This window comes from Erinaceus europaeus, chromosome 1 (assembly GCF_950295315.1).
Source record: "Erinaceus europaeus chromosome 1, mEriEur2.1, whole genome shotgun sequence".
In the NCBI taxonomy this organism is placed as follows: Eukaryota; Metazoa; Chordata; class Mammalia; order Eulipotyphla; family Erinaceidae; genus Erinaceus; species Erinaceus europaeus.
Window position 1 is genome coordinate 118358779 of NC_080162.1, and position 25365 is coordinate 118384143.

Here is a 25365-nt window from a genome sequence, read left to right on the forward strand (position 1 = left end):
TTATCCTAGTCTTGACAATATTTTCTTTGCACTGCTAGTGTCCAGGCCTTGGCACTACTCATGCTAGAGAATTCAGATGAAAAAATAGACATAAGCTTTTAATTCCTAAGGGAAAATAATAATTATTCCTTTGATAAAAATGCTTTAGGCTAAAGAATAGTCAGTCAAAAACATCTCTACAAGACTTGATTTTTTAAAAAATCATTTTATTTTAATGAGAGAGAGATTTAGAGAGAAAGGTAAAAACATTGCTCAGTTCTGTTTTGCAGGGGTACCAAGAGCCAAGCCTGGGACCTCAGAGTCTCACGTATGAAAGTCTTTTGCATAGCCATTATGCTGTCTCCTCAGCTTATATTGTTTTTCTTAATTAAATTTGGAGAGCTAGCAAAGATTTCTGGAATGAAATAAAGGTCCCATGGCACCCCAATATTTATACTTTGTTTTTCTTTACTTTTCACACAAATGGTATGCAGGGATTATTGCCCTCTTTTGACAGAGGGAGGAAACTGAGCAATGTCGCTTGTATAGGACCACTGAGCTGGGAATGGGTACACTTTCCATACCCTGGATCTTTCTCCTGCAGAAACCCATGTTCTTTGTCAAACATAAATCCCGGGAATCCAGGAATTAAACAATCTACATACTCTAATTAAAAAGTTAGTCAAGTAGGGTGGGGGTACATATAGCATAATGGTTATGCAAACAGACTGTCATGCCTGAGACTCCAAAGTCCCAGGTTCAGTCCTCCAGACCACCATAAGCCAGAGCTTTTTTTTCTCTGTTAGAGAAAAAAAAGTCAAAAGTTAGTTAAGTATAATTAATATTATCTGGAACCTCTCATCCTCTTCATAGACATTAGAGCCCTATATTGAACAAAGTATGACACCATTCTCAGAAGATTCTCTGGTGAGGAAAAACCTACCCCGTAGACCCTGGGTCAGACTGCTGTCAGAAAAGACATGCAGCACTGGTGGAGGTGACGTCATGGCTGCTGTCAGACAAAGTCCGAGCAAGCCAGGACTGAACTGAAACTATTCATCCTTTTTGTATAATGGCAGAAGTGACTTCACATCTTTGTCTGTTGCCAGACAAAGTCCGAACAGGCTGGAACCTACTGCAGAGTGGAAAGTTCTAGACTAAACGGAAGCTATTTATTTTTAAATTACATTAATAATTTGAGGACTTATTGGCTATATTGAAAATACACAAATATTACCTGGGGACAATAAATAGAGATCCCCAGGGGAAGTACATAGTGACAACAATTATGGCAGTGAGTGTAACAAGACTAAAAATGGCCTAGCAGCAGAAACTGCTGTACCCATTAAAAGGCTTTCAGAAAAAGAGCTACTTATCACCACTACAGCTTCTCTATTAGCTAGACTCAGACCAAAAGCCAGAATTACAGGTGGCTTATAGTATGAGTGACAGACTGTGGTCTTCACCTAATTATAAAGAGGCCCTATTGCTTACCCATACCCACAAACTCCCTGCTTCACTTACAGGCATCTATAATGAATTTAGAAGTTGTGTAATTAGATAGCTAATGTAAGGGTTAATGAGCAAAAGTCAGTAAACTTTCATATAGGCAAAAGTTAGTGAACTCTCATATATACAAAAGTTAGTCAGCAGAGACTCTTCATGGCATGTGCTTACTTTACAGAAGAAGACTTGTTTAGGTAGACAGTTTACTAGATATTAGAAAAGTGTTACTTAGACCCATCCAAGAATGGGTTAAGAAGAAAAGCTGTTAGACTGAGCTCCACAAAAGATATGCTAACCAACACAGACAGTTGAATCAAAGGGAATAATGTTTGAAGTTATTTTGGCCACACCAAGGCCACACAGGTGGTCAAAACCTAGGGGAGGGCAGGCTGTCTCAAGATTAAAACTTTCAAGGAGAACTTGTTTATAATGATATTAATGTCTATAATGATAATGTCTGCAGTTATTTTTATTGTTAATAAAAATGGTCTTGCATGATGTCAATTGTATCCAAGTGAAAAGTGTTAAATAATAAACCTCTGCAGAGGCCAGAGGTGCTTCTCTCTTGCATCTAATGCAGCTGATGTGTCACTCACTTCATTTCTTCATCACCAATTCCCCTTCCCTTCAGAAGATACTGAACAACTGTGGCCAGGGCCAGCTCCCGGCACAGCACCATCTTTTTCCCCCGAGACAGACAAATGGGGAGCCAACAAAGTCTCACATAAGTGATTTTCATCTGCCTATAACTTCTATACTTCATAAATAAGGATGCTTTACAATCAATAGTGTGTCATAGTTAAAATCAGATGCGGGTTTTTGTTTGTTTTTGTGGTCCAGTCATCTTACAATTGACAGCGTCCTAAAGTCAATGAAATACGGGAAGGGTAAATAGTGAATTTCTGGACTATACATTTGGGACTGACAAACAAGGTGCTTCCAGAAGTAAGAATGTGGAATGAAAAACTCCCTTTCCCTCCCCAAAAGTAACTATCCTCATTATCCCTATGTATAGTTTCTATTTTAAAACTTAGTTCTGTGTTTTTGGTTGATTCTCCAGTTTTGATAAGCAAAAATTTAAAGAAAGATTGATTCATCTAAGTCTGGAGGATATTTTACTTAAAAGTGTGCAGAATAAACTCAATCCTGATATTCTTCCAACAGGTTGTGCCTCTGTTTCTAATCATCTATGAATTGTCCTGAGCTCACACCACTGTGGTGAAATGAAGTGCACTTATTCATAGGAGACAGACAGTACAATGGTTAGAGTGGCAAGCATGTGGTGGGAGTGAGGTGCCATTACAGCTGCACAGCAGCTCTAAAATTGTCTTCTAGCAGAGAACAGTTTAACATGTAGGGTCGTTAGTTTTAACAAGCTTTCCTTTCAAAGTTCTCTTTGATGTTAGAAATGCAGAGACTCCAAAACTCTTATTAAAGATGGATGTTTTGTCATCAAGATTTCTGATCCTTGAGTGATGAGCTGCTTATTGAAATAAGTAGTAGTAGCAACAGGGGTGTCCCAGTACCAGGACACCTGCTTCATGTAAGGCCTTATGCATGAGGCTCTGGGCTTGATCCCTGGAACTATGTATGTCAGAGCTGGGCTCTGCTGTCTCGCCTGTTCTCATAAAAATATTAGAGCAAAAAATTAGGAGACAACTCAAGAGACAATCAGGAAATGTCACCATCACCTGAGACTGTCCCCCATCCCCATCTCATGTCATAGCAATAGCTGATTCCTCCTTTGTGATTAAAGAAACACTTGGTCACCTGGTTCAAAACCGGCCATCCACTTCAAGGCTTCTTCCTTCCCTCACATTTTTTTTCTTTTTAAAATCATTTTATTGGGTGTTTAATGATTTACAGTTGTTGCCACATGGGTACAACTTCTCATCTTCTTATGACAGGTGTCTGCAAGACATTCTCACCTTCCAACTGAGCTCTTTTTCTACCATTATGTACCATGAGCCCTAAGTCCCCAGGCCCAGGCTCCTCACACCCCTACATTCTTTTTTTAATGTTAGCCTTCTTTTAATTTTATCATTTTAAAGGTTTTATTAGTGATTTAATATTGATTTACAAAATTATGACAGGTGTCTGCAAGACATTCTCACCTTCCAACTGAGCTCTTTTTCTACCATTATGTACCATGAGCCCTAAGTCCCCAGGCCCAGGCTCCTCACACCCCTACATTCTTTTTTTAATGTTAGCCTTCTTTTAATTTTATCATTTTAAAGGTTTTATTAGTGATTTAATATTGATTTACAAAATTATGACATAACAGGGGTATAATTTCACACAGTTCCCAACATCAGAGTTCTGTATCCCCAATCCCCTCCACTGAAAACTAGTAGTTCTCCCAAGGTCACAGATATGGGTTGCCTATTATATATATATATATATATATATATATATATATATATATATATATATATATATATATATATATATATATTTTTTTTTTTTTCCCCCTTCCTAAATAGCTCTTGAACCCATCCACCTACCTCTCCATCTCTAAGATCATTTCCTAGAGGCCCAACCACTGCCATCTCCTGCCTGGATAACACCAATCACTTGCTAACTGGGTCTCCAGGTTGGTAACTCTCTAATCCAATATGCACTGTTGGGTTGGAGAGCTGGCTCAGCAGTATAGCCTATGCCATACATAATGGGGGTGCTGAGTTTAATTATGACACCACATAAAAATGAAACAGACAAAAATAAGCAGAACATCATCCACAGTGGTCATGTGTTGCACTGGCCATCTGGTGGTATTCACAAAGATAAAACCATGTTGAAAGCAGGTTGTCCTATACATTTTCACCCATTCTGCATTTGGTCAAAGTTAACAACATTCTACAGATAACTGGCTTTTCTATAAATAATACTCCTTTGGCTTCTAAATGCAGCACTGTGAACTCTATACCTTGACAAAGGTCTCATGGCACTCCAGGATATTTCAGAGCAACTGTCTCAGCTCCTGTGGTCAGTCATCTGTAACTGAGTAACCACCAAGGCAATCATGGAGCTGTGTTGGGGGAGGCTTTCGCAGAGACCAGCTCTAAGAGAGTTCTCAGCCCTAAGCCTTTGCTAGGTCTTTCCATCCATCTGCTCTAGAACCTTTCACTGTAAAATGAATCTCACTGCTTTAAAAGCTCTGTGCTTTCATCTCAAATCCCACAGCCCTCTGTCGAAGCCACCTAGGTTACATTTCAATGTCTGTACTCATTTAGGTCAGGGACTTACTTACTGAATTAAGTGACACCCAAAGTCTGAAAGGTAAAATTCACTTCCCTTGTTCCTACCAAGCTCGAAGGGGTGGTGGCGGGGGCTTTACCTTGACCTGCTAGTACTAGGTGTGGGTACACAGGTGGCTGCATGATGACTCAAAAGAAAAAAAAAAAGTCCTTCACTAGCTCTCCCACTAAGTGAAAACTATATCCTGCAGTTAAGTGTGTGTGCTCTATAAAGCCCGATTCAATCCTAGAATGAAGTCGTGACTCAGCTACTGGTACCACTATGTGACAGCAGCATCAGAACACCCTGAATGAGGAAAGGCTACAAGTGGTTTAAATGACCTCTCTGGACCCAGTTCATTACTTGTCTGAATTTAGAGCCACTCCAACTTCAGGAGGCAATACAACTTTAGTTGCAATAGAAAACATCATTTTTTTTTTTTAGATCAACAGTATGTTTATGTCCAAAGCAACCTTTTGCCATCCACATTGGTACAACAATCAGTCATACCAGGGATCTCTAAGAGGTAATCACAAAGGGGAGAGCAACCTGGAACCATGGATGGGCCCACATCATTTTAAAACACAGGGGTGGTGGAGAGGGGAGGCAATGGTAAAATAGCTTACTTGAACACCGAGCCTGCTTTGTCATATGTGTGACCCAGGTTTGAACCCAACTTTCTTCAGTGCTATAGTTTTATTTTGTTTTTCCCCACCCCCATGTCAGCAAAAGTTGGCTCAAATGTCGGATTTTCAGACATCATTGGGAAAGAGGAATCTGTATAGAGGGTATGAGGGTTCTTGGAGTCTGGATTTCACTCTCAGCTCCATCCAATGGTCCAAAAGGTTCTCAGGAGATTCCTGATGACTTCTGAAGGTATACCCTGAACTGACACTGACCACAACACTTTCTGAGCACTATCCTTGTAGCCCCTCTTACTCAGCAGCAGAACAGAACTGCATGCTGACAAAGAAGTCAGGTGACACTCTCCAGACTTCAAGTATTGTAGCTCTTCAGATGAGAATTCCCTTTGGCAAAGAAGGCTTTCCTTTCCTTCAGAAACCAAACAGGGTAGAGTTGGAAAGGACACCTTCAATGTTTTCCACTGAGCTTGAAGGAGGAGCCACTCGCTGACTGCAGGCTGCAGAAGACATCCTGAGAGTGATTTGCTCATGTTGGAAGCACAGAAGAGACATTGAAAGGGTGTGTATTTCCCTTGTTATGTGGCCATGATACATGTAAACCCCTTCTCAGGGTGGGAAGGACCATGAGTTTCTTTCCTTTCTCTTGTTTAAAGAAATCTTTTTTTAAAACTTTATTTTATTTGATACAACAGAGGAAATTGAGAGGGAGGGAAGTGGGGAGACAGACCCCTACAGCACTGCTTCACCACTCATAAAGCATTCCTCCTGCAGTTGGGGACCAGGGGCTTCAACCTGGGTCCTTGTGCATAGTAGCAATACATGTACTTAACCAGGTGTGCCACCACCTGGCCCCCAGTTTTTCCTTTTCTCTACACATAGAAAAAGAGTGATTGGGGGGTGAAGAGTGGCAGGTGAAGGTTATTAGTTTAGTCTGGGGTCTGATCAGAAGTAAGGTGCAGTGAGAAACAGCTAGAGGCCAGGTTGGAGTACCCAGGCAGCTGGGCTGAGAAGTGAGGGGTCACCACTCTTCTCACATGTGTATAGTCTATTCATGGTGGTATACCAGCAGACAACCAAAAAACTGTCTCAGGCAGCCATGTACATTTGCCCTCTGTGACCTGTAATGGCTTTAATTTGGTTCTGAACTTTCCACTTGATTGATGGTCCTCCACCACGAGCACCCATACCCTTCTCCACCAGCTTTTCATCTTCTCATTATCATTACCCCACCCCATACTTTGATAGGCTTCCTCCTCTTTGCCCTGATGCTACACCATTTGCTTATACTCACCACAGGCCCCAGAACCAAACAGATTAAACTAATTTATCTGCTTCCACCAGAGTTTAATTTTCCCCAGGTGTGGCTGAATTCCTGGCTCAATACACTTTTTACTGAACTGTGAATTCCTTCCCTCCTGGAGGCCTCCAGCCATTGCTTATATAGAGGCCTAGAGTTCAAGGTAAATTATTTGAACCAGAAGAAAGAAAAGTTGCAAAAATACATGTCCTTCTTTTATTAAACCAGAATAGTTTAGTAATCTATTTTAAAGCATACAGTGTTTTTTTCTTTTAATGTCTTCATGACAAAAGTCTAGGCACACTAATATTGATTATCTGTCAGTGAGGTTTCTCCATGTGAACAACTGGCTCCTGCAATTGAAGGAAGCCTTGTTTATTTTTTTCTAACTCTGAAAAGAACCTTAATTATAAATCCAAAGACTGTGTGGTTTCTTCATTGTCCTAACCTTATTTCCCTTCATTTAGAACAAATAAAATGCCCATTTAACTCAATACACTGACTCACACCAGGATACCAACAAAGATTTCAGTAAAACTTTATGTCCTTAAAGATCCACATTATTTCATGATTCCCTTTAAATAAAACAGACAGATTAATTGACACAGAAAGCAGATGAGAGGTTGTCAGGAGTTGGAAGAAGGCAGAAGGATAGTGGTCGCTCAAAAGCCAGCTGCCTCATTATGAGGTAATGCCAATGTGCTGATATGACTATGCTTGCATGACACTGGGAATGCACTAAGAGCTATACATTTAAAAAATGGCTACAAAGGGGGATCCATGGGGTCACATGTGGTTGAGTGCACATATTATATAGTACACAAGGACCCAAGTGCCATCCCCAACCCCCACTTGCAGGGGGGAAGTTTCACAAGTGGTGAAAGAGTATGTCTATCCTATCCCCCTTCCCTCTCAATTTCTGTCTCTATTCAAAATAAGCAAAATTACTTAAAAATCATAAAAACAACTAATTAATTTTAAAAAGAATGGGAAATGGTCAAAATGGTGATTTTTATGCTTTATAAATTTTATCATAATAAAGAAAAATGGCTGTGTCTTACCTTCCTTCCAAAGGTTTACTAAAAAAAGTTCCAGCTGTATCATAATTCTAACCAAGAAGACTGAAAAGGGTCATCATTTTTTTTTAAGTTGAGGGACACTAGCCCAGTATCACCATGAGGAGAAGCAGAAGCAGAGCTGGGTCCCCCACGGCAGGCGATCTCTGCCCCACCTGTCAACAGACACTTGTGTGGACTGCAGTCAGTATAGATGACAGAGTTCAACTTAAAAACCTCCTTGGAACTTGGTTCAGTAAAAAGACTCGGAGAACACAGGGTGCATAGTAGGCAGGTAAACCACACAGACACCTCACAGACTTTCCTGAATAGAGGCAAAGACATGAGATTCCATAGCAACTTGGGGTTGCAGCAGTGTAATTACACACCAAGTGAGGCTCAACATCCAGTTAAAAAGAGTCATTCTGATTACTGGATTTGAAGATCTGATACCTCTGAAATGAAACATTTCACAAATTCTGCTGAAATCTAAATTAAAAAAATAATTAGTTGGTTTTTTGGGAAAAATATGGTCCTGGGAGGACAAAGTTAAAGATTATTTTGCAAGCTTAATACAATCAAACATAATTTGGCAGTTAGTTTGTGGAGTTTTTATAGCTCTTCATTGTTTTGACTGATAAAAGACACACATACATCCATACTTAAGTATAGATGTGTGTATCAACACATTTATTTCCTGTGGAAAGGAGAGTTTAGAGAGCTTTTATTATTTTTTTTCCATGAATCTAAATACAGAATTAGGATGATACAAAGGTTCTCAGAATGCTATGCTCACCATGTAAGGGTCAAAACATCGAAGAAGATGATTGAAGCACGCACACAATTTTTTAAAGAGTCATAGGAAATTAAATAGGCACGAGTGATTGTTTTGAGCTGGGAGGAAAACTTGAGCAACCAGCAGAGGTCTGGACAACCATGGAAAGCCCACAGCAAGGACCACACCGTGACCAGCCACCAGAGATTCAGGATGGTAGACTTACCGAGAATGTCCACTGGCAGGGGCACACGGTGAGAAAGTGCAGGATACACAATTGACACAAAAAGGAAAATAATAAAGTCAAACTGGTATTCCAAGAGCAATTTTACCTTCCCTTCACGTGTTACATTGTTCCCAGCTTGCAACTTGTCTTTTGTGTTACGGTGGTTAAAAACACCAACAGCTACCTACCTCGCTCCCTCTCTGACTGTTAGATCCTCTCTTTGCTAATACTGTAAAAGTAAATCTTAGAAAGAAAAAAAAAAGGTTTCTAAAGAGAGATAAAGATTATAACTCCATAAAAAGCCAGTGACCGGTCCAAGAAGGATGACAGAGGACCTAATGGTGGTTGTACTATTATATGGAAAACTGGGAAATGTTAAGCATGTACAAACTATTGTATTTACTGTTGAATGTAAAACATTAATTCCCCAATAAAGAAAAATTTTTAAAAAGCCAGTGACCACGAATGCTTTAACAAGAAAACCTTTTAAGTGTAATTTATCGTAACTTGAGACATACTTAGGAAAATCTAAACACAAAGTTTAAGGTGATGTGAAAATTAAAAGTGTATTAAAGAGCTCAAAAGATTAGTATCATAGTAAATACTGTGCTAAGTGTGGAACTCTGTTGATTCCTTTTCACCATCTTTTATTTTTTTTTATTGAGGTATTTTGGTTTACAATGAATCAATTTGGATTATTTGGTTTACAAATTAGGATTGCAGATTCTGGTGAAAAATTATATATGTAACTATTTAAATGCCAGACTCAATAGTTAACACATTAAGATGTCTCAGTTCTCTTTCTCAAAGCAAGTAGGTACTTGATAGCACACATCAAAACAGGAATTTACTGTTAATTTTAATTTTTTTTTGCCTCCAGGGTTATTGCTGGGGTTTGGTGCCTACACTATGAATCCACTGCTCCTGGAGGCCATTTTCCCCATTTTGTTGCTGTTGCTGTTGTCGTTATTGTTGCCATTGATCTTGTTGTTGGATAGGACAGAGAGCAATGGAGAGAGGAGGGAAAGACAGAGAGGGGGAGAGAAACTTAGACACCTGCAGACCTGCTTCACTGCTTGTGAGACAAGCTCCCTGTAGATGGGGAGCTGGGGGCTGAACCAGGATCCTTCTGCTGGTCCGAGCGCTTTGCTCAACCCACTGCGCTACTGCCCGACCCCCTTAAGTTTAACTTTGTAAACTTACTAGTAAATGAGAGGGCTGGGGAGATAACACAGTAGTTGTACACAGGGTATGCAAGCAAACTAAGGGCCTAGCTTCAATCCTACAGAACAACTAATGGTTAGAGAAGGGTGTGTGTGTGTGTACTAATATGTGTATGTGTGTGTACTAATGGGTAGAGAAGTGTGTGTGCGTGTGTGTTTGTGTGTCAAACAAAGGGCCTAGCTTCAATCCTACAGAACTAATGGGTAGAGGTGTGTGTGTGTGTGTGTGTGTGTGTGTGTGTGTGTGTGTGTGTGTGTGTGTGTGTACTTTAATTATGAAGAAAAGGGCCAGGTAGTCGTGCTCCTGGTTGAGCGCACATGTTACTCAAGGACCCAGGTTCAAGTCCCCAGGCCCCACCTCCACAGGGAAAGCTTTGCAAGTGGTGAAGCAGTGTTGCAAGTGTCTCTTCTTTTCTATCACCCCTCTTCCCTCTCAATTTCTGGCTGTCTCTATCCAATAAATAAAGATAATTAAAAAAAAGTTTAACTATGAAGAAAATAAATAAAAAATGCTTTCTTCCTGTGCCCTCGTTAACCAGAAAATCATCTGGAACATTCTATGTTACTCATATCATTTGGCTTATAGATGTAAGAAGTCAACCATCATGGCCATTTTATCCAAAAAGAATTTGTTGCCTGAGACTACTGAATTATGTGGTTATGGGTAGAAGGACAGATATTTTAGAAACTTCTGATCCCAGCTTCCATTCTCTCACTTTTCAAGCCCAAATATCCCCTAAGAAAATTCAGAGCTAAATTTCAGTTATTCTTGAGTCTGAGGGGCCAGAGCCATCTCTTCAAATTACACAGTTCAGCACCCACACATCAAGAATCCTTTTACTCCTTGCTGTGATAGGGAGCTCATTATTTCTCTGGGCAGCCCGTGCCACTGCTGAGCAAGTCTGATTGCCACAAGTTTCCTTTTTTGCTGTACTGCAATCACCCTACTGGCCTTCCCCTGTAGTTCCACATTCTGTTAATTGGGCAATGCTGGTGACTTTGAGTGACAAAGATTAATTCAGCCTCAAGGTAGAAGAATTCAGATAAAAGGATTATCACTGCAACCAAGAATTTAAATCTTTGAAAAGATAACAGGAAGAGAAAATAGCTTCTTTTTCTTACCTCATCCTTTCCACCAAGCTCCCAACTTCTCCAAGTATCATTTCTGAGCCCTCCCTCCAAAGCCTTATAGCTACAAAACTGTCAACAACAAACATTTGCCAGCTCGTACTCCCACCAGAGCCCAGATCTTATGGTAACTGTTTCATTTATTTACCTTGACTCAAAATGCTATTGGCTCCAAGTCCCATGACTGACCAGACACTAGCTCCTTGGTACACTTGCTAGATAAATAATGTAAACCTGAGAAGCACCAAGATCAGGAAAACACTGCCAAAACAAGTGGGGCCAGTATCAGCAAAATCTGATAATAACTGAAAATGCTGCTGCTGCCTTTATTAAATAGTCTTAAGGCTTTTTCTTTCTTTCTTTATTCCTTCTTTCCTTCCTTCCCTCCATCCTTCCTTCCTCCTTTTCTTCCTCTCTTCCTTCCTCTTTCTTCCTTTTTCTTTCTTTTTTTTTTTTTGACATTCTACTTACCCCTCCTCCCCTTTTCACCAAACTTATCAAATTTCTCCAAACATATTTCCTTTTAGTTCCAAATAAGGACTGCTTATTTAGGAAAGAGGGAAGACTTGGTTTGAGGAACTTCTACCAAAAAAAAAAAATCACTGTTCCAAATAGTACATACTACCCAGAGAGCAAACTGATGAAGAAGCAAGCCGCCCCCCCCCCCCCCCCCATAATACAGCATGGGAACTCTTAAGTTAAAAAAAAAAAAAGTCCTTGTCTTTTAGGTCTTGCAAAGTGGATGTGCCTCCATTTTTATTTCCAAATTCTCAACCCCTGCAAAGCTGGGTCATGAATATGACAATGAATTCTTTATTTGTGAGTGATGATAAGCCGGGTGAAGAGAGGAGGTACTTCTTACACCATCTTTCAGCCATGTTTTCTCTCTAGGGTCCCTGTCCTCATGAACACCATGAAACATCTTTGACAGCAGTGACTCCCAGCTCCCACTACAGCCATTTCTAACATTCTCACAAGACTTAAATAAGGGTTCTGGAGGTTATAGGTTGTGAAATATAGAGAAAATGACATAATTTCTGTAATAATTACCATAGAGCATTTGCATAAAGGTTTTTGGACAACCCCTAAAGCTTTCAAGAAATTCATAGCTTTCATTACAATGCACAATAGATGAGGAATTTGTCAGATTCTAGAGACAAAGATGGAGGGAAGGAGCAAATCAAGTACAACCTTGTAATGGCCTCAGATGAACAGACACACTGCACTTGGAGAACTTGAATTCACTTTTAGATTCTATTTCTTTTTCCGATCTTTTCTCTGGGGCACCACACCCAAGAAAGTCTGAAATGAACACTTGCTACTTCAAAGACAATGAAGCATGCGCTCCTTTCCCCTAAGTAACACTATTTAAATGCCAGGACTTCTAGAGATACCTTTCTTTGCTTTCTTCTGCAGCTTCAGTGTATCAGAGGACTTCTTCTTTATTTCTTGCCGAGCTTTTTTATATTCTAAGAGAAAACAAAAGATTGAATAATTTTATGACTTTGCTCAACAGAAATATCTTAAGGACAGCCATTACTTTCATCACAAAACTATCAACATGCAATAAACAGCTTCATCTGAATCTAATATGATACAAATCTCATGGTGCCTTTTTACAGCAATGGGGTTATTAATAACTGCACTCTAGTCTTCTTACAGCACTCCTTTCATCTTTGGGAAAAGTCTTCATTCGGGAATATTTGAATAAAAATGAAATAACTGGCTTCTCCACTCAAGTGTCAGAAAATATATTGAATATTAACTACTTCCCCAAGGCCAAAATCCAATGCCTCAATCAAAAAAATAAGCCACATAGCAAGATGCTGGCCAAACATTAAAATTCAGAATATAGGCCTCAGATAACAGCATAAACTAGACTACACAGAACAAACAAGGAAAGCCCTGGCTGCCTTACTTTCACATCAATGCCAAGTCTGTTCACTGTGGACACTGAGGAAAAGCAGCCACACGAAGCATGTCCCCTTGCCACTATTTCTTCTCCCACCCACCCACCCACGCGCACTCCTGACTTTCCATTCTGTTGCAGGCATCACTGTCACTCAGATATGGCCACATGGAAAGGCAGATGCCTTGGACACTTGTCTCCGTTGCTAGCTTTATATTCAATACAGAACTATCTCTTTTTAGTATTCTTCATGTTAGTGTACTTGTGGCAACCCTCTGTTGAACCAGCCCAGTAGTTATGTGCTCACTTCCTGTCTCAGTATCCCATCTCACACACTGTCACATGACACAATGATTCTCTAGACTATAGTGTAGCACAAACACAGCTTTTATATGCAATGGGAAACATAAAAATGTGTATGACTCATTTTATTGCAACGTTTAGTCTGGAAGCAAACCCATAATATATCTGAGATGTACTTGTAATAGCCAGTTCAACTGGTTTCCCTGTAACCACCCATAATGTTTCTGTCTCATGAGAAAACAGGCAGCAAGGCCTGTTTTCATTTAGTTTTTAATTAATTTTTTTTTAGAGGTAGAGAGTAAAAGAGACCATAACACCAAAGCTTATGTCAATGCAGTATGGGCTAGATCTGAACTTGGGTTGAGCATGGAGCTCTCATCTTTATGCTTATAGAGTTACATTATTAGCCGACTCCTTCTTTCTAATTTTATCCTATCAGATATGACCACGTTTTTCCCTCTACAGAACTTATTGCAGAACTTATCCTTAGAGCAATGTTTCCTGCCCTTTCCATAACATCCCAACCCTCTGACTCCAAGAAGACAAGGCCATGTTAATCCAGATCACTTTGTCTCTAGAGTCTGTCATAGGAAGTGCAGAGACCCCATGACTATAGGCAGATACAAAGAGAGCAGCTGGCACCCTCGGTTAGCTTGGTTATTACATTGTGCTGACATGCCTTGACATATGACTCCAGTATTTCAGTCTTCCACTACACTTCATTTTGAGACACTTCATATCCAAAACTATAGCACTGAGTCCTGAGCTAGGTTCACTTTTGACTTCTCTTCTTCCAATATCAAAATGACCACAAAAGACATAGCCACTCAGTGGGCCCATAGGGTGACACCATCACCTATAAGGCCATTGTGCATCGGACCACTTGCCCATGTACCTTTTGCGTGATCCTTATCCAGCTGATTGGCCACTTTCTTCCATTCTTCCATCTGTTCTTGAAGTGGGTTTATCAGACAATCAATCAATGCACTTTTAATCAAAGAAAAAGAAAAGGAAAAAGTAAACAGGTACATTATGCTTTCAAGATTAATAATTATAAAAAACACTAAGGCAGCGTGCTAAACTAAGTTCACACTTAAATTTCCCAATTTTCTAGCAACCTTGCTCTCAGGATGTTTTTGAACTGTTCAGAAGTAGCAAATATGATTTTTCTGTCGTGGCTGCTCTTCATTTTTAGTGTTGTACTTTTGTTCTACCACAGCATGGTTGAGCTTTCGTTCATGGTGGTGCTGAGGATTGAACATAGGACCTTTGGTGCCTAAGACATAAAAGTCTCTTTGCATATCCATCATACTATCTCTTTATTATTTTTTTTTATGCTTCCAGTGTGGGTAATTTCTGGGGCTTGGTGCCAGCACTGCTACTGATAGCCATTTTTCCCCCATTTTAGAGAAAGTGAGAGGAGGTAAAACAGAGGGAGAGAGAGACACCTGCAGACCTGCTTCACAACTTATGAAGCACCCCCTCCCCCTCCTACAGTGGGGAGCAAGGGGCTTGAACCCAGATCCTTGCACTGTCCTTGCACTTAGTACTATTTATGCTTAACCTGGTGCACTGCTGCCCAGCCCCCTCCATTATGTTACCACCTCTGCCCTTCAGTGCTCTTATAATAAGCAAGACAGCAGCCCAGTGGGGCTGCACTCTAGCTACACTAAATAAGCTGCTGGAGAGCTTTAAAAAGGTAAGAAAACCTGGTTCTTACCCTCCATCTAACATACCTTTGAGGGCAAGGGTCCTGTCATTACTATTTTTCATACCAGTTCTGATTTGCACCCAGGGTTATCAGATGCATGCAGACCAACTGTGGACAGCCTGCAGAAAGGAGTGTGTTGCCAGATGTGTGATGTATCTGCAGCTACATGCCTTCATTGTGTGCAGCCTCCCAAAGAGACCACATTTGGACACATGGAAAGGAGCTCCCTACATCGAAGAATTAGCAAGCCATGGAGATGTTTGGTTTATTCTGACATTAGAGAGATCTAGTGAGACTAGAGGGGGGCGGGGGCGGGTGGTGATGCACCGGGTTAAGTGCACATAGCACAAAGCACAAGGGCCCATGCAAGGATCCTGGCTCAAGGCCCCAAGCTTCCTACCTACAGGGGGGTAGCCCCACAAGTGATGGAGCAGGTCTGCAGGTATCTATCTTTGTCTCTCACTCTCTCTGTCTCCCTTTCCCTTCTCAATTTCTCTCTGTCCTATCGAATTAAAAAAGAAAGGAAGAACGAAAAAAAATGTCCACCAGGAGCAGTGGATTTGTAGTGTAGGCACCAAGCCCCAGTGATAACCCTGGAGGGAGGGAGGAAGGGAGGGAAGGAGAGAGGGGGGGAGTGCTTTAACTGTATCATGGATTATACTGAATTCTGGGCCTCCTGGAAATCTGGAAGGTCATTAAAACATTTCCCCTTTTTTCTTATTAGGATCTACTTGCAGTTCTCCCTGCCTCATGCTTCCTCTAGCACTACTGCCACTCATTTTCCAGATCTCTCTATCAAATAGCTGACACTCACTCTTGTCCCTTGCATTTCTCATGTCATTTGTTACCACCTAATGTCCTATCAGGCTTACATGGGACCTCTAGGTCCCAAGATGCAGAAGAGCAAGGCATGCTCCTACTAGCTGTTCTGTCCTGAAGACAGTACCTAGAGCAAAATAAACACAGGCTGTTGATGGTGTCTCTATTGTCAGTACTATACCATGGGACTGGACTGAGAAGAAAACAAAATGGCAGGAAGTCTATGTTTGCTGGGAGATACAGGCAGGTTTAAGTTGGAGAGGAAAAGGCAGGAAGAGCACAATGGCTATGTAAAATATTTTCATGCCTGAGGCTCTGAGGACCCAGGCTTAATGCCTGGTACCACCATCAGCCAGAGCTGATTTTGACACCTACTATAGCAGCTATTTTCTGCTATGTGGCCATTTTCTTTGGATTAAAAAAACAAAACAAAAAACAAACACACTTTAAAAGTGATATGTCAGCTTATCGGGGCTTGGGATCTTATCCCCAAAGTCCAGCATGTAAGCCACCTCCCACAGCTGCCTCATCAGGAGGGTCAGAGATTTCACTTTGACAGTTACTGTGACAAGGTGCCATACATAAAGCAGTGAAATGGCTGGATTATATTGATAGGCTTGGAAGACTGTCCATTCTCATTTGGGTCTTGGTGACTTCAAATCCTCATGCCAACCACTGTCACTTCTAGGCCCTGAGAAAATAAATAAGAATCTGGCAGCAACAGATGATTCTACACACACCACTACCTTTGAGGTCAGTGTGGAGGAAGTACTCAAGTATGGGTAACAGGAGAACAGTGTGGAACTCATTTATTTATTTATTTATCAATTTATTAATTTATTTATTTAGATAAAGACAGAGAGAAATTGTGAAGGGAGGAGGAGGTAGGGAGACAAAATGGGAGGCACCTGCAGCATTGTTTCACTGCTCCTGAAGTTTTCCCCCTGCAGATGGGAACTGGAGGCTTAAACCTGGGTCCATGCTCACTGTAACATGCACTTAACTGCACGTGCCTCACTTTTCTTGTGCTTCTCTTCCCGGTAGGGGTGGGGCCTAGTGGACTTAGCAAGAGGTGGCACAGGAGCCTACAAAAAATCCTGAAGGGGAAGACAGGCTCCCCTGAGTAGGGACCCAGCTGTCAGATCCTCTAAAGTATCTGTTTAAGATAGACCATGGCCTGCCATACACATTTAATAAACACTTGTTCAGTGAGTGAAGGGCTGTGGTGAGGGATGGGTTGTGAGATTTAAATGCTATGAGGAAACTGTCACGGTTTAGGGTGAGTCATGACACATAGCACCATTCTTTCATCTGAAATTATCAAGGGCATCTGAGATGTGGATGAAATATTCCTCACCTGGAAAACTGCCTCAGCTTGGCTTCTATGCTTCTATGCCTCATGCACATCCTGGTGAGAGCAGAGCCGATCTCCCTGGTGCCACCTGAAATAACAACAGAGTTAACACTGAGGGGCAGGAGGCAAGTAGGAATCACAGAAACCTTTAGAAGAGAATGAGAGGTTTCCCTCCTATGTTGTCAAGCCTAAGCCACTGCAGTTCAGACTCCTCAACACACACACACACACACACACACACACACACACACACACACACACACACACACACACACGGATGTAACACCTCTTATATGATCGCCAAAAGAACAATTGCCTTTACCATATGTCAATACAGTGCCCTTTCTGATGTTTGTAATGTTAGTTATAACCCAGAACTCATTTTATAAATTTATAGTCTGAAAAATACTTCCCAAGAAAGATGATCAAAAGAGCATCTACTGAGGGGGAAAAGTGTAGTTTTATTTTCCCACTTTTGGAAAAATAGTCCTCTTTCTACTATTCATAATAGTTAATAAGGTCACTCTTATTAACTGCTTCAAGAATATGTCATTCAGTGACTAGCAAGGAAGGATATAGTAGGATATTTTTAATGAGTTTGAGTGGCAGCAGTGAAAAAGATTCTAAAGCTCAGCAAGTTTTTTGTTGTTCAGCAAAGGTTAAACTGAGTTGCAGTTTTCCAGAGATTCCTGTCATACTTTCCCCTGCATACACACCCTTTTCTAAAATTATTTTTTGAAGTTCCCTTCCTTTCCTCTCTTTGGAAACAATGCCTGAACCAGCATTTACTTGGCTGTGGAGGAGGGAGGAGCAAATTATAACTACAGAGGTTAATTTTACCCTGAGCACTAGAAAGCACAAATATTAATGTCATGAAAACATAGGGGCTCATGAATCAGGGGGGAAGCATCAAAGCATTATTTTGAACAGACAAAGCCTTCAAGAGAAAACCACAGGAATTTATGGTAGATTTAGCCAAATCAAGTTAACAGGAAAAAGCCACTCCCTCCCTCCCATATAACTTGTGATATTCTTAGGGCTGTATTTCCCCCTCTGCCTTCTCTTCTAGAAATGCCAGTTTGCTGTTTTGATACCACATATTTTCCATTTGATGTAGGAAAACTGATCCAGAACCATGAGTCATTAATTTCGGTAGTCTCTGTATATACATGAACTCTAAATATTTTATATATGTGAAATAAAATGCAGATAGATGTGCATGTAAACATTTTTAAAAAAGTTTTGTATTTTTAGTGTACAATGAGATACTATCTCAGCACAATCCTTCCCATTCTCTAAAGCAAGGGGTCTCAATCTTCACACTAGTGAGACCTGGGTCAGATGACTCTTTGTTACAGGGCTGTTCCCTGCAGTACAGGATGTTCACTGGTTCACTGGTACCCTCTACTAGACCTTAGGAGCAACTCCCAACTTGTGACATTCTCAAATATCTCCAGAAAGTACTAAGTATTCCTTGAAGAAACAAAATCACTCTCAGTTGAGTAGATCTGAAGCAAGAACTAAAGGTCACCTGAGGCTGGTGGTTAAGTTCTGAAACATAGAGAGAGAGAGAGAGAGAGAGAGAGAGAGAGAGAGAGAAGCCAGAGCAGCATTCTGTTACATGCAGTATTGGGTATGGAACTGGGAGCCTCAGGCATGGAAGTCCTACACTTTACCTACTGAACTTCCTTTCCCGGCCTCTGGAGGCTGACTGTTTAAGTGACCAGAAGTCTGTATAACATATAGCCTCTAGCCTAGTGGGGGTTGTATTGTTATATGGAAAACTGTGAAATGTTATGCATGTACAAACTATTGTATTTACTGTCAAATGTAAAAAAAAAAATTAAGTTAAAATAAAATTTTTAAAAAATGTAGCCTCTAACAGCCTGGGAGGCGGTGACCTTCCTTGAGTGCTGAATTTAAAAGCTTGTGTTACTGAGTTCAACCCCAGACATCACTCTCTTGTACTCTCTCTCCCTCTTGAAGATGAAAATAAAATTAAAAAAAAAAAAACCCAAAAACCAAACAAGCAAAGAGTTGACCCTCAGCTCCAGGCACCTCAGCAGCAGCATCTATTACAGCTCTTGCTGTTACACAGGTGAAGCCAGCAGAAGGCACTGTTTTCACACAAGCTACCAGTCTTCTGGGTTCTCTTCGGGTTCCTTTAAGCTTTTATTGCTCATAAGTAAGAACATTTCATCCCCAGGGAAATATCTCCTGTTTTTCCTGGGTCTTCATTTGATTAAAAGTTAATAACCTGACCACACAAGGAAGCTGGCACACTCATTTCTGGAGGAACATTTAACAACATAGAACAAAACAAAACAAACAACAACTACAAAACAAACAAACAAACAAAAAAAAACCCCAACTTTATAAACCAAGCAGACTCCTTAACCCAGCAATTCTACGCCTAGAAATTTAACTTGAGGGCATAATTAAGGCTGAAAGCAAATGTTTAACTGTAAGGACAGTCAACAAACTGTTTCCATTTTATAAACAAAAATTTTTTTTTAAAAATGCTGTTTTACAACAGCAACACTGGAAACAAAATTCCATTATCAGGAGTGGGTTAAATACATCACAGAACATTCACTGAATTAGTCCACAGTCATCTACAACACCAGACAGGTCCAGGAGATCACTCAGCCTGTAGGACCCCAGAGACCACAGGTTCAGGTCCTGATTCCACCTTATGCTAGAGTTGAGCAGGTCTCTACTCCTCTCCTTCCTTCCTTTTTCATAATAGATATTTTAAAAAAATAATACAATAAAATAATGGACTACAATGCTTATTGCCATGGGAGCTGAGTCAGTTGTAGGCTGTAGGTACCTCGGATGTGCTGGGCCCTAGAATAAAGGCTTTAATTTTTAAAAAATATTTATTTATTTTCCCTTTTGTTGCCCTTGTTTTTTATTGTTGTTGTAGTTATTATTGTTGTTATCACTAATGTCATCATTGTTAGACAGACAGAGAGAAATGGAGAGAGGAGGGGATGACAGAGAGGGGGAGAGAAAGATAGATACCTGCAGACCTGATTCACCGCCTGTGAAGGGACTCCCCTGCAGGTGGGGAGATGGGAGCTCGAACCAGGATCCTTCCGCCCGTCCTTGTGCTTCACGCGCCACATGAATTTACCCCATTGCACTACCGCCCAACTCCCGAATAAAGGCTTTTATACACAGAAATGCATTTAATCCCCACAACATTCCCTGCTGTGTAGGGACCATTATCACTCCCATTTTCTAGCTAGGAAAACTGCCTTCCATAGTTTGTCCTAGGTCAGAGTGCCAGTGAGTTAGATTCTGATCCAGGATAAGTCTTTGGAGTCCATGCAGTTAAACACTCATGATGCACAGACAAAAGGCATGAAGGGAGATGGGGAGGGCTAGGACATCCCACTAAACCCATTTATCTATATTCTTTTATGGAGGTTAGGGCTTTACAGCACAGCCTTCAAACTTGGTTTCTTGCATCTCACTGTAAAAATGGCACTATGGATTTAGCTCTAGTCCTTATAAAGCTTAGAAGGAGTTAATGTTGGAAAGCTGGTCTCTTGGGACACCCTAGCTCTGTTTCTTCAAAGTGAAATTCTAAGGTTGGCAGAGATCACATCAAAACTCAGTTCCCGTGCTCTATTTCTCTTTTCCAGTTATTTCTTACCAGATTCTTTTCTATAGATAAGTCACTAGCTCCTGCCATTTATCATCCCCAGGAAAGCCCAAGGCTTCCCAGAAACAGCTGAGCTGTGATAGAATATTAAGCAGTTTCTGAACATGCTACATGTGTGTGGCCTCCCCTGTGGCCCTACTGCACAGGAAGCCCTGAAAGAAGAGGAAATAAAAAAGGCAAAGAAAATTTCCAAACAGCAGTGTCTCTGTCCAACTGACATGAGGGCGGGAGATAGACAGATGACACCCTCTGTGGACCTGAGGACCCAACCGTTAGAATTACTGCTGATTTCAGCAGCACACGACTCCTAAAAATAGCTCTACCCATGGATATGCTTAACAAGATCTCAAGCTACCCTGACCCTTGCTAAAACTTAAAAAAATATATCAGCAGGTTTGACAAAGCTTCAGAGGAAACTAGCTTTAGCTACAAAGATAGAGCAGGCATCTGGAAGAGCTCTGATTTGACAGTGAGAATATTTATGGAATCAAATAGCAGGTTGAGACACACTCAGCAAGCCATGAGGATCTGACTTGTTTCTGTCTCCCTGCACCCAGCACTGGTGCTGAATGAGAAAAGCAACATTTACCATTATGAGAGCCAATCTCCAGATTGGCTAGACCTGGAGGTAGGGCTAAGGACTGAGTTTGCTTTTTGTTTAATCCATACATAGATGCACATCTTTTTAAAAAATAAATCTTTATATTTATTGTAACCATAGAAATACTCAGCTCTGGTTTATAGTGGGGCCAGGGCTTGAACCTTAGGCATGAACGTCTTTTGCATAATCACCATGCTATCATCCTGTCTATTTTGTACATTTTTATGGGTACCACACTAAGGAAAATCCAAAGCAGACAGGAGCTTCATACAAGCATAGAATTGGTCTGTATTGGCTCGAGGTCAGACTAGGGAAACCATGGTGGATCAGTTTCCTATTGTTCCTATAATAAATTGCCACAACTAGTGGCTTAAAGTAATGCACATTTATTTCTAAAAGTGCTGGGAGTTATAAATCCAAAATCAGTTTGACTAGACTAAAAATGTCAGGATGGTTGTATTCTTTCTGGAGGTTCCAGGGAAGAATCTTCTTTGCTGTCCCCAGCTTTTTTTTTTTTTTTTTTTACTCCCTTTTGTTGCCCTTGTTGTTTTATTGTTGTAGTTATTACTGATGCCATTGTTGTTGGATAGGACAGAGAGAAATGGAGAGAGGAGGGGAAGACAGAGGGGGAGAGAAAGATAAGACACCTGCAGACCTGCTTCACCACTTGTGAAGTGACTCCCCTGCAGGTGGGGAGCCAGGGCTCGAACCAGGATCCTTAACGCCAGACCTTGCGCTTCGCGCCACCTGCGCTTAACCCGCGGCACGACCGACCAACTCCCTGCTGTCTCCAGCTTTGAGGGAATGTATACATTCCTTGGCTAGTAGCCCCCTCCTCCATCTTCAAAAGTCAGTAGTATAACCCTTACTCTCTTCTTTGACCTCTGCTTCTGTCCACACAACTTTTCTGATCTGATCCTCCTTTTCCATCTTATAACACTTGTGACTGTACTGGGTCCACCTGGACAGTGGAGGATAATCTCCCATCTCAAGATTCTTAGCTAAATCACATCTGCTAATTTCCTTTGCCATTTGAGGTAACATACTCAAAGACTTGTAGGGATGTAGCCATAGACATTGTTGAGGGGGAAACAATTTGGTAGACAAAGAAATGCTCCTCTGGAGAGTACAAAGTGACACTGTGGTTGATTCTCCAGGGAGTTAGTCTGGGGCAACAGTCTCATTCTATGTACTTTGGCAGGGTCTGGTTCTACAATGAGCAAAGATGGAGAAAAGTTTGGCATGGAGTTCTCCAGAGTAAATGTCCCTGGTCTTAAGAAAGCACACCGGAGAAGTCTCTTAGCATACCAACAGGCAGCAGTGTTGCATAGTTTCCACATTCACTGATCTTTATGGTTAATCCTGCCTTAGGATGAAGCTAACCTTGTGACAGAGACAAAAGAAAGAGCTTGAGTTCCCACTAACATCACTGAACTACCAAGTCAACATGCCCAGAGCCTGCTTTCCTTCAGTGAAGGACTCTTTGGCAAGAACATGCATTTCCTTATTTTAAAAGTCACTTTGATTTGGTTCTGTTTCTTGCCAGCTGAAAGAAGAGAAAAAGGAGCACTGGCTTCTCAGGGTTCCTCCCAGCACCAGCAGCCAACCCACTGCTAAAAGAAATGTGAGTGCACAGTTTATTGCTATGGGATACACAGAGATACTTCATGGCAAAAATCTTAATTATTTTCAATGTGGTCAAGTACAAAAACTTTCATCCCTGACAAGCAAAGGTCTATTTATCTAGAGTATATGATGCGCAAGGAGGCAGTTCATGGGGAAAAAAATGTTCTGGAGCTAGACTAGCCAAATGGGAATGTGAGGGTCTAATACTATGTTTTGTTCATGAACACACACAAATGCTTCAGATGTTTATTGAGTATCTTAGCAGTTTCCTAGGGCTGCTATAACAAGGCACCCAGAAATGAGTTTGTGGCAAACAAGCAAGACAGCCTCACAGTTCTCTAGATTTAGAAGCACTACAGCAGGATGCTGGCAGGCCCTAAAATCCACAGGGAGAATCCTCCTCTGCCTGCCTCTCTCGGCTTCAGAGGCTTATGGTCATGCCTTGATTGTTAACTGCATTCACTCCAGTCTCCATCTAGGTCTTCAAATGTGGATTTTCCTTTGTGTGTCCAGTTCAGATGTGACAAATGAAGAGGAATTTTTCTCTCTGCATGTGTCTGTGTCCAAACTGCTCTCTCCTAAAGACACCTGTCATGTTGGATCAGGGCCCACTTAATGACTTCATCTTAACTCAATGACATCTGTAAAGGCCCAATTTGAGAATCAGGTCACATGCACAGATATCAAGGGCTAGGGTTTTAATGTCTCTTTTGGGGAGACACACAATCTACCCCCAGTGCAAATACCTACCACATGGTAAGGATGAAAATATGGTAATGAAAACAATGTCTTAGCCCTCTGAGAGGCTCAGTAACTGGCTGAGGAAGGGACCTAGCAAACAATACAGGAGATGCAGTCTTTGCAGCAACCCACAAACTAGGTTTAATTGCCCCCCCCTTTTACAAAATGGGAAAACTGAAAATCAGGAAGGTTAATTACTGAGTGGAGGGCCACAGGGTTGGAATGTAGTCCAGGTAAGACACAAGACCAGGTCTGGCTGATATTAAATGTTAAATGTCTCTTCCCCACTATAGCATGCTGGGGACTTCCCAACTGAGGACACAGAAGCAGGTGAAAATAAGCAGAATACAAATTGCCTCCTGCTTATTGGGAAGGAAGACAGGAGAGGAATAAAGAAAGGGAGCTGGTGAGCCACATTTTCCACACATAAAGGAAATGAGATGGATGTAGGCACCCATAAAGGGGGGCTACCCTGTCATCTCACTCACTGGCAGGCAGCTTCCACCTCCCCACATGGTGGGGCACTAATGGACAGGCGGTACACTGAGGTCCACAGCATGCATGTGAGGACTGAAATGCTGTTGTGTCAGGCCTGGCTTCTGCTGCAGAAGGGGGGAAGGACTAGAGGAAGAAAAAAAAATCACAAAGTGCTTGGGGTCAAAGCATAGCCTACAATAAGTCACTACATGTCTTTGTGGCCTCTCTGAAGGCTAATGCACTGGGAGACTAGTTATGAATCAGAAAGAATGGGTGTTGGGGGTTGAGGGGGGAGAGAGAATGATTTCTGAAACTGCTATAGGAGAGAGGTTAAAGGGACAGGACTGGTCACCCTGGGAAGGGGCTTAGCCTCAGTTCTGCGGACACCCTGGATCAGCTCCTTCTTTGTAGTGGGGGCTGGGCTATATGTTCTGGGCCTCAAGATGCCAGCAGCACACTGTCAGTAGCAAGGATTATATCTCCTGACATAATCAAATGTCCCCTGGGTGCACAATTGCCTCTGATGGCAAACACCAATGTTGAGGAGGAGTTTGTCCTTCTCCCAGAAGGAGAGGTCAGTGTTCCTGGCATTGAGCCTCGGGAAGCCACAACTAACATCTCAGCTATAACAGCAGAGGCCAAAAACATGCATCAAGGAGCTATGAAAAGCTATTAAACCCAGCTGTATAAGCACAGAAGTAATAGGCAACTCCTGTTCATGTAATGAAGATAATATTCCAGTTGTCATTAAAGATACATTAATTTGAAAACATACCACTGGCATTTCCCACAAAGTCAACAGGCACTAACTCCCCCACAGCTTTTAAAAAACCAGAATTCAGCAAGAGGCAGTTTGCGTTCAAGTCCAAACTATCAGAAATAGCCAAACAACTATGAAAGGGAGAGTTGAGGCCCAAGAGACCCACCATCTGGGTGGCTAAGGGGAGCTCATTCATGGACCAAGAAGGGCATGGACAAAAAAAGGGTCACAGAATTAAGTGACCTCCACTGTAGGCTGCAGTGCTGTATCTCTCCTCCTCCTCTTCCTCTTCCTCTTCCTCCTCCTCCTCTTCCTCCTCCT

The 25365-nt window shown here is 41.4% G+C and overlaps 1 protein-coding gene across 10 annotated transcripts in view; it reads right to left on the minus strand.

Moving 5' to 3' along the window:
- The window catches only part of MTSS1 (MTSS I-BAR domain containing 1), a 214097-nt gene that overhangs the window by 31510 nt on the left and 157222 nt on the right, over positions 1-25365 (minus strand). For 5 of the 10 annotated variants that reach the window (XM_060195321.1, XM_007520792.3, XM_060195313.1 and 2 more), the window contains exons 4-7: positions 17170-17254; positions 14178-14269; positions 12465-12539; positions 8720-8731 (exon numbers count right to left, since the gene is read on the minus strand). In XM_060195321.1, coding sequence (XP_060051304.1) covers positions 8720-8731; positions 12465-12539; positions 14178-14269; positions 17170-17254 — 264 coding nt within the window. Of the gene's footprint in view, positions 1-8719; positions 8732-12452; positions 12540-14177; positions 14270-17169; positions 17255-25365 lie in introns of all 10 variants that reach the window. The other 5 variants (XM_007520794.3, XM_060195305.1, XM_060195336.1 and 2 more) reach the window with 2 other exon arrangements.